The 8860-nt window shown below is 50.3% G+C and overlaps 1 protein-coding gene across 1 annotated transcript in view; it reads left to right on the forward strand.

Moving 5' to 3' along the window:
* The first annotated feature begins 2923 nt into the window (after window positions 1-2923).
* The window catches only part of PARP1 (poly(ADP-ribose) polymerase 1), a 40446-nt gene continuing 34509 nt past the window's right edge, over window positions 2924-8860 (forward strand). The window contains 3 exon segments of the mRNA XM_023531000.1: window positions 2924-3220; window positions 7697-7864; window positions 7866-8068. Of these exon segments, the coding sequence (XP_023386768.1) occupies window positions 3101-3220; window positions 7697-7864; window positions 7866-8068 (491 nt within the window). The 5' untranslated portion in view covers window positions 2924-3100.

The following is an 8860-nucleotide window of genomic DNA, read 5'->3' on the forward strand; positions in this document are numbered from 1 at the left end:
AAAATTATATTATTGTACGAACCAATGTTACCCCAATACACTTAATTTAAAAAATAATTTAAAAAAAAGAAAAAAGAGAAAAAAATAAAAGAAATGGCGGCCTCGATCCCTGTGGTATATGACACAAGCCAGCGTCCTATGAGACAGGAAGATGTTCCAAACAGAGACAGAGACAAGCAGCAGAGGGGATCCGAGAGGCAGCGGAGTCCCCGGACCCCGTTCTCTCTCCAGCCCATCTGCATTTTAGTCCTTCCCATAGTTTGGTTCATTCTTCCTCCTGTTCTATGAGATACCCCAGTATCCTCCCCCCAAACTCCCCTTGGGGCCCATCTTCTTTCAAGCTGAGTTTCCGTCACATGTAACCAAAAACTTTTAACACAGGAGTTCAACAGAGAGTTTTAAGCAGGGTAGAAATCACGATCAAATTTATATTTTTAAAAGGTAACTTTGGTGGAGGGAGATGGATGGGGTAAAAGGGGTCAAATATGTGGTGACAGAAAGAAATCTGTGAGCGGTGAACACAATGCGATACGTATATATGCCTTCCTGTCGAATTGTCTACCTGCAAGTTACTGGATTTCATTAACCAATGTCACCATAATAATAAACAAACAAACAAACAAACAAGGTAACTTCAGCAATGGCCGTGTTGGAACAGGCGGAGGACACTGAGGGAGAGGAATGCTCGGGCAGAACAGCGGACAAGGCTTAATGACCGAGGGATGAGCAAGTTACTAGACCTTTCCGGGTTCATGTTCTTATCCGAAAACTGGGATTTAAAAATATCTACCTAGAGACACAGCTGAGGCAAGTGAGAGCTGGTGGGCACTGGGCAGCTCTGTGCCTCACTGAGGAAACATAACTAAACACGGGCAAAGGGGACCCCTAAGAGGCTGACAGGTAAAATGTCATCGGTGGCATTCTGCGTAAATTCGCCAGAAGTTGCCCAGGAGGACGCATCCAGGTGCTTCAGTCAACTTCTCAGGATGTTCTTCGAAATGCTCTGAAATGTGGAGAGCCTTACCTGCTAAAAAGAAAGGAAACTGGAGCCACGACAAGAGTGGACAAGGACCCTGGAAAAGAAAAATGGCGACGTGCATCTCTCCTAAAGCAGGAACAAAAAGGAGTCCAGTGATTCCAATGCACCCAAAAGACCTCCTATGGCCTTTTTCTTGTGTTCTGAGTATCACCCAAAAATCAAAGGAGATCCTGGCCCATCTGTTGGCAATGATTTAAAGAAACTGTGAGTGGCAGTGCGACAGATGGCAAGCAGCCTAAAAGGAAGGCTGTTCAGCAGAAGGAAAAGTACCAAAAAGATCTTGCTGCATCTTCAGCTAACGGAAAGCTGATGAGGAAGGCGGTGAGAAACCACTGAGTCAGAACATCGGGATTCAGTGATGGAGTGGATGTTGGACAGAAGAGCAAAGGAGTCAGGATGACTCCAGGTGTTTGACCTAAGCCATGCAGAGAACCGTGAGCCATTTCCTGAGATGGGAAGCATCAGGGGAGGTTTTGGACGTCACTGGAGAAGCATATGAGACAGTCAAACAGAAATATGGAGAAGGCAGTAGGGTATCCCTGGCTCTCCTTAGGAGTCCAGGGCGGGAATTCTTAACCTCTGTGTGTGTGCAGTCAGGACCCCCTTATCAGTCCAATGAAGTCTGTGGTCTTCTAATGCAAAGGTAGCTTGCAGTTACACTATCAAGCAAACTCTCCCAGAGGTCACAAAACAGAAAGCCTCCCAGACCAAATTAAGATGCGTGAATTACAGGATTTATTTAAATCAGTTTGAAACGCCTGATTTAAACCTCCCGAAGCAAGAGAGAACAACATGGGGTAGAAAACACACACAGGACAGGATAGAGGCGTGGTAGAAGGACCACACCATCTAAACCTCAAGTTATGCAATGTTAGGTGTTCTGCTCTCCCTGCTGCATCCGCCAGCCCCACCGATAGCAGGGTTACAAACACCAGAGCTGAGGACGCTCAAGGCTACCCAACAGAGAGTACTGGAGCCAACTCACAGGGACCTATCAGAGAGACCCCGGGACAAGTACGGCTGGCCACAGATGTAGCTCAGCCATCGGCCTGCCTAACAGACATGGGTTTTATCTGCAATTTTTGGGCAGAGCATATGGGAGCCGGAATAGGACCATAATATTACCACCCATGAGTGGCCATTTAAGGATGACATAGTTGTCAACCCAGCGGTGGAATGATCATGCTTTTTGATTGGATTACTAAGTAAAATTCTTTCATTTGTTCCATCGTGTATTCCACGTACCACATTTACCTTCGACATATGTAACATGTAACTTATTTATATCTCACAACTGAATCGCCTACTCAACAGCCATGTCTCTTATGCTACTAGCTTTCCTCTACTCTATGCTTAACATGTTTTGTGTGTTTCATTCATTCTGTTTATTTTTCTTGTCCTCTACAGCGGAACTGTAGTCTCAAATACAGCACACTCCGTTATAATGTTTTTACGAATAGAATAAAATGTATAGGATGAAAATGCCGGTTGTAAAAATATATAGTTTTACATTAAACAACAAGATGTAGTAGCAGCAGGTCTTTTAATTAAACCACAATTCCAAGTAGTGATGAGCTTCACAACATTGAGCTGTCTCCACCTGGCCGGCCACCGAGGAGCGAGGACACGCTCATTAAAAGGGAATGAGGGTAGAAGTAGTTGGGAGAGCATGTAAGCCTTCCAGGGGACAAATGGTTAAAGAGGAGGCGTCCAGCCCCCTCAAGAGCTACGGCCGCTGTGCAGGCCTCGGTCGGAGCTGGCGCAGCCAGAGGCACTGGGGAAGCACCGCCCCCCAAGGCCGGCAGAGGGCGCGCGAGCCGGCGGCCCCGCCCCGTGAACGCGTGCGCGGGGGGCGTTCCCGCCGCCAGGCATCAGCAATCTATCCGGGAGCGGCGGGTGGTCGGCGCGGCGTGCTAGCCGGCGGCTCTAGGCGTTCGGGTGCCTGCGGGGAACGGACTGACGGACGGACGCACGCACGCACGCGCGGGGCGGCGAGGCGACGGCGGCGGGTCTCCAGGTGGCGGCGTCGGGCTCTGGGAGCTGCAGCGGCACAAGGAGAGGATGGCGGAGTCTTCGGACAAGCTCTACCGAGTCGAGTACGCCAAGAGTGGCCGCGCCTCCTGCAAGAAATGCAGCGAGAGCATCCCCAAGGACTCGCTGCGGATGGCCATCATGGTGCAGGTGCGGACGGCAGGGCCGCTTTGTGCGCGGCGGGGCTTCCGTGTCCGGGAGGGGTGGGGGGAGGGCTTGCCGAGAGGAGCGGGCCGGGCCGGGCCGGCCCTTCGCAGTCCGCGCGGGGTCTGTGGGCTCTGCTGCTCCCCGTGCGGCCCACCGGGTGGACCTTCCAGAAGGTTTTGCCGATCTTGCAGGAAAAGCCCGGGAAATACGGTCTGAAGCTGGTGGTGTCTTTTTCTTTGTAAAAATAAGGAATCGCTTCTATTACCGTTCGCCGCAGAGGAAGATACGTGTGCGTGGTCTTTAGAGGTTCTGTTGATTTTCACTGACCTCTAGGGAAAAATCATTGACCTACCTTTTTCTGGAAGATTTTTGTCCTACATTGATGGTGGCGACCGGCACGCGAGAAATTTTTTATAACCTATTTTTGGGTGTCACTTCAACACCCACTCACCCTCATTTTTTTTTTTTAATTATGGAAAATAGTGTAATTCGATGTCATTTCCGTACAGTGCATTCACTTTTTTCCTGATTCGTGGTTTAAAGTAACATTTCCCTAAACTTTCCAGGTTTATAGTCTTGTTTTCTTGGTGCATTTTCAGCTATCTGGTTTGAGTAAGAGTGGCTTGGGGGTGGGGGGCTCCTCATTGGGACTTCTGGACAGATTTGAGGAGTCTCCGTTTTGGGTCCCCTGAGGCTTGGGGGATGTCGTGGGGGTGTTGGAGTGCTCTGTGAGGTGTGTCCCAAAGCCCCTGCCAAAGGGGCTCCTGCGTCTTCCAGTCTCCTGTGTAATCTTGGTTCTCACCTCTCCTGTCTCCCTGCCTCCATCATAAAGCTGTCTATTGTCCAAGCTTAGTACTCATGGTCAAGGTAACTTGATTTTCCTCCCTGTGGTGAGGCAGTACTGTGTTTTAGGAATGGCTGGGGACCCCTCACTGGATTTTCAATACTTAATGGGGTGGAGGGGGGTGGGTACCAAGTAGTCAGCTTATTTCATTTACTGACAAGGCAGGGACCAGGGCTGTCTTGTTATCCTCAATACTGGGTGCAGAGTACTTATTCATTCAGTAAACACAGGCACTGTGTTGGGTACTAGGCGCACAAAGACTGCACCCCTGGGAGCTTCCTGTTCAGTTAAAGGGAAAATGAGTGGTAACCATTGCTGTCCAGGGGTATGTGCTACCGTTGGAGCTGTGCCCTAGACATAGTGCCGAGGTTGGGAGCTTGGTTAGGAGGTTAGGAGTCATCACCGTAGTGGCAGGAAGTCGAGGGTGGAATAGCAGACAAGGCCTGCCATCTGAAGAGCCACAGCTCCCACTGAGTGTCTTTGAGCTTTCCCCTGGACGTCTGGGCAGCTGATCTTCCAAAACTCCCTCGTCGGGCAGGGCCTGTCACCTGGGGTCCATGGGATGTGGATGGAAGGTCTGTGAGTTGAGATGAGAACAAATTTACATCTCCATTTTCACTGACCTCTAGGTAAAAATCATTTTCTCGAATCATGAGTGTAAGACACAAAGGCGTATGAGCAGTATTTGCAATTTTTGTCATCGATGTTAATTACAGATATTTTCATATCACTTTACATTTGTTGGGAATTTATCATTTACGCTCATCACTGCTTCAAAATTACAGTACTGTCAGGGTGGGTGCTGGATCTTATTTTATGCTTTTAGCTCATGGGTTATTGTATTCCTGTAAGCTTTTTAACTGGTTTCCTTTGTGAGGCTGTCTTTTGTCATGTATTTTCGAATGTTATTCTGTGGAAGGTTCTTCCGTAGGCTTCACCAGACAGCCGAAGAGGACCCTGTTCTTTGGACAGGCAGGTTACCTAACATTCAGGGCTGTGAGGCAGGGACAGTGAGGAGTAAAGAGGGCTGGGTCTGGGGGAGTCTGGGGTGGCTCCACTGAGAAATCAGTTCCTGAACCAAATAAAGTTTAACATCCCGGGCCCTCTTTTTGGCATACTTGATAGTGAAGGAACTTTTTTATTATTGAAAGTGTGTTTTCCTGTCATTGTAATTAGGGAGTGGGTTTTTAATTCCGAACGGTAGGCCGAGCTGGTGGGGGCCTGAAAGAAAGAAGCCATTCTTCTCCCACTGGGGTTTAAAAACCATTTACATTTGTATGGGAGGATTGTTCTCTGAGTATCAAATACCTGATACTTCAGCTGGTTGTGCCCGGGGGCAGCCTTGAGGGGATGGACTGGGAGGCGGGTGTGGTGGGCCATTGTGTTCTTCCCTCTTGGCAGGGTGAGGGGCACACATCTGGTCTCACAGTGTGGTGACCACTCTCCTTGGGATGACTGGGCAGTGGAGCGTGGCTGGTTGAGGACCCTGGGGTGGTGCTCAGTAAGTGTTTGCTGAATGCACAAAGATTCTGCTGCTTGCCTGAGCCATGCAGCTGCCAGAGTCTTGTGACCTTGGTCTAGTTCCCTGCCATATCATTCTCAGTCTTAAGTTCTAAAGTAAAGCCCTGCTTTGGTCAAGGGCTCCTTTCTCTTTTAGGGATGGGATTGGGGGGCAGGGCGTTTACAGTCCCCCAAGCTTGTGCTGTGAGTATGCTTTCGGACAGCACCCCTGAGATGCCTGGAACTGCATGGGTAGTTGGGGACACAGCACTCAGACTGAAGTTGAAGGGGCAGGTGCGAGGCCCTGGCAGAGCCAAGAAGAAATGGCACAACCACGAATTCCATTGTGGGTGAAGCCACTGAGTCACATTCCCCCCACCCACTTTGCATGAGTGGATCCTGAGCCTTGCAGAGGAGGGTAGACGAGGGGTACCGAGGCAGAGAGAACCAGGTGGAGGCCCCTGCAGATGTAACAAGATAGCCAGGTGTTTCAAGGAGGTGTCTGCTGCCTTGGCTAAAGTTCGAGAGCCAGAACACGAGTCTGCTCTGGAATGCCATTTGTTGTCTGGTTTGGGGGCACCTCTTTACCACAGCAGGAATGCCACCCTCCTTTATGCTTTCTTCCTTCCAGACTGGGGGCATTCCACAAACACCCTGAGTGTCCCCTCTGAGTAGATGTTGCCAGGTGCTGGCAAGACAGGCATTGATCAATCAGCCAAATGGGTCATTCTTAACTGGGGGGGGCTGTGGGGGGTTTTAGGGGGACCTGAGGAAGTGGTATTGCCGAGTAGGGCTGGGGAGCGTTCTGGGCCGAGGGAGCAGCTGCTGCTGCTGTCAACCCTGGCTGCTTGATGCTGAGGCGCCCTGGAGGTGCCCCGGCCTGACCTTATGTTTTAATCTATTAAATCTAGAAAGCGGCGGCTCACACAGTGAGAGGCCTTGACGCTGCTTTATCAGACTATTTCCCCTGCCCCACAGCTCCATCCTTCAAGTTCTGTATGGTGTTTACTTCTAATGCTGTTGTAATAGTTTCATTCCATTTGCATGGCGTTCAGCTTCATGTTCTGTGAAAGCAGATGTTTGGGGCCTCCTTGTCTTCGGCAGAACCGTTCATGTATTTTTTAATAGCTCTTCCTGCCTAGCAGTGTAGTGGAAGGAACCATGGTGTCAGATTCAAGTTGGAGCTGAGTCACTTGCTGCCAGCGTGGACATCTCCCACCCAGGCATCTGTGACATGGGGGTGCTGCTTCCCACCCAGAAGCAGTCGCGGATGTCAGGGACCAAGTACATGTCAGTGTTCATCCCACTCTGCCAGTCACTGTCACTTCCGCTCTGTAAAACTTGGGAGCGCCTGGCACTGTCATAGTGAAAGCCTGATACTGCCAAGTCGGTACCCACCCAAGCGTGAGGCTTCAAATGAAAGAAAACTGGTGTGAGGGGAACCACCTCTCCCACGTGGCCCGACGTCCCAGTTCCTGCTTCGGGAAATGGCACCTCCTGCAGGCCCGCGAGCAAGCTGACAGTCTAGCTGCAGGCCCAGGAGCTGGACCCACGCTCTTTCTGTCTCCCGCGTGGAAGTTAATTCATTCCACTCGGGCCTGTGCGGCCGCTGTGAGCCTGCCACTGTTTTCGACACATTTTCTCTGCCTGGCCCATTACCTGGGACTCATTCCTCGTTATCTGAACTGCAGAGACACTTCCAGAGCCCCTTCTGGGCCCGACTCCCAGCCAAACACTGCACGATGGGGACTCAGAACGGGCATCTGGTGTGCATTTTACTATCTCTGAGGCAAAGCATGTCACTGGAACATGGTGGCGTGTGGCTAAAAGGTACATGGGCAGAACACGATTCAAAAACAGCACCGTCCCCATGGGTGTCCTGTGTCCTGAGAGCAAGGGCTCACTCAGCAGCAGCAGGCGCAGCTTCCGCAGCGAGAGGGGAGGATCCTGAGGCGTGTGTGACGGGGCTGCTGGTTTTCATCCATTTGTAGCTCTCCACAGGCCACGTGGCACGGCCGACCTCGCTTCACAGATAAGGAAGCACAGGTTTGGTGCGTTTCGCTGCTGAGGGCTGGGCTCGACGCTGAGTGGGAGGCCGACTGCTCATTCACCCCTCTCTCTGATTCCCATCCTAGTCTCCCATGTTCGATGGCAAGGTCCCACACTGGTACCACTTCTCCTGCTTCTGGAAGGTCGGCCACTCCATCTGGCAGCCTGATGTTGAGGTGGATGGGTTCTCTGAGCTCCGGTGGGATGACCAGCAGAAAGTTAAGAAGACTGCGGAGGCTGGAGGGGTGACAGGTGCGTACACACCAAGGAGGCACAGGTGTCACCCCTCGACCCCATGGTTTCCAGGGGGCCTTTTCCAAGAAAGCAAAAAAAAAGTCCTTCGGCTCGCCACTCCTTGTCTCAGACATGTGCATACAGATAGCAAGGTGCCCACGTTATGTTCGTGCACCTCATCCACCCAGCTTCGTCCTGTTGCAGGATTATTTTCCAGATGCCTGAAACATGGCCTTTAAATTTGTTGTTGTTGTGGTAGACTTTATTTTTTTACAGCAGTTTTAGGTTCACAGCAACAGAGAGAGTTCCCGTGGACCCCCCGCCCCACCCTCAACAACCCCCACCAGATGGTGCAGTCGTCACAGTCAGTGAACCTGCCCTGGCACATCATCGTCACCCGAAGTCCGTAGTTGACATTAGGGTTCACTCACGGCGTCGTACATTCTGTGGCTTTGAACAAATGTGCAACGACATGTGTCCACCATTATAAAATATTTTCACTGCCCTAAAATTCTTCCGTGTTCCACCTGTTCATCCGTCCTCCTCCTCGAACCCCTGGCCACCACTGATCTTTACTGACTCCACAGTTTCACCTTTCAGAATGTCATGTAGTTAGAATCACACATTATTTAGTCTTTCCAGATTGTCTTATTCCACTTGGTAATATGCATATAAAGTTCTTGCATATCTTTTCATAGTTTGATAACTTAATCCTCTTCAGTGCCACGTAATACTTGATTGTCTGGATGTCCGTGGTTTGTTTATCCATTCACCTACCTGCTAAGAAACTTTTTGGTGGCTTTCGAGTTTGGGCAGTTATGAAGAAGCTAATACAAACATCCAAGTTTTCCACTTATTTGGGTAAATACCAAGGAGCACGATTGCTGGATCTTCTGGTAAGAGTATGTTTAGTTTTGTAAGAAACTGCCACACTGTCTTCCAAAGTAGCTGTACCAGTTGGCATTCCCACCAGCAGTGAGTGAGTTCTGTGCTCCGCCTCTTGCCAGCATTCGATG

Source organism: Pteropus vampyrus, unplaced genomic scaffold, assembly GCF_000151845.1.
Source record: "Pteropus vampyrus isolate Shadow unplaced genomic scaffold, Pvam_2.0 Scaffold60, whole genome shotgun sequence".
NCBI lineage: Eukaryota > Metazoa > Chordata > Mammalia > Chiroptera > Pteropodidae > Pteropus > Pteropus vampyrus.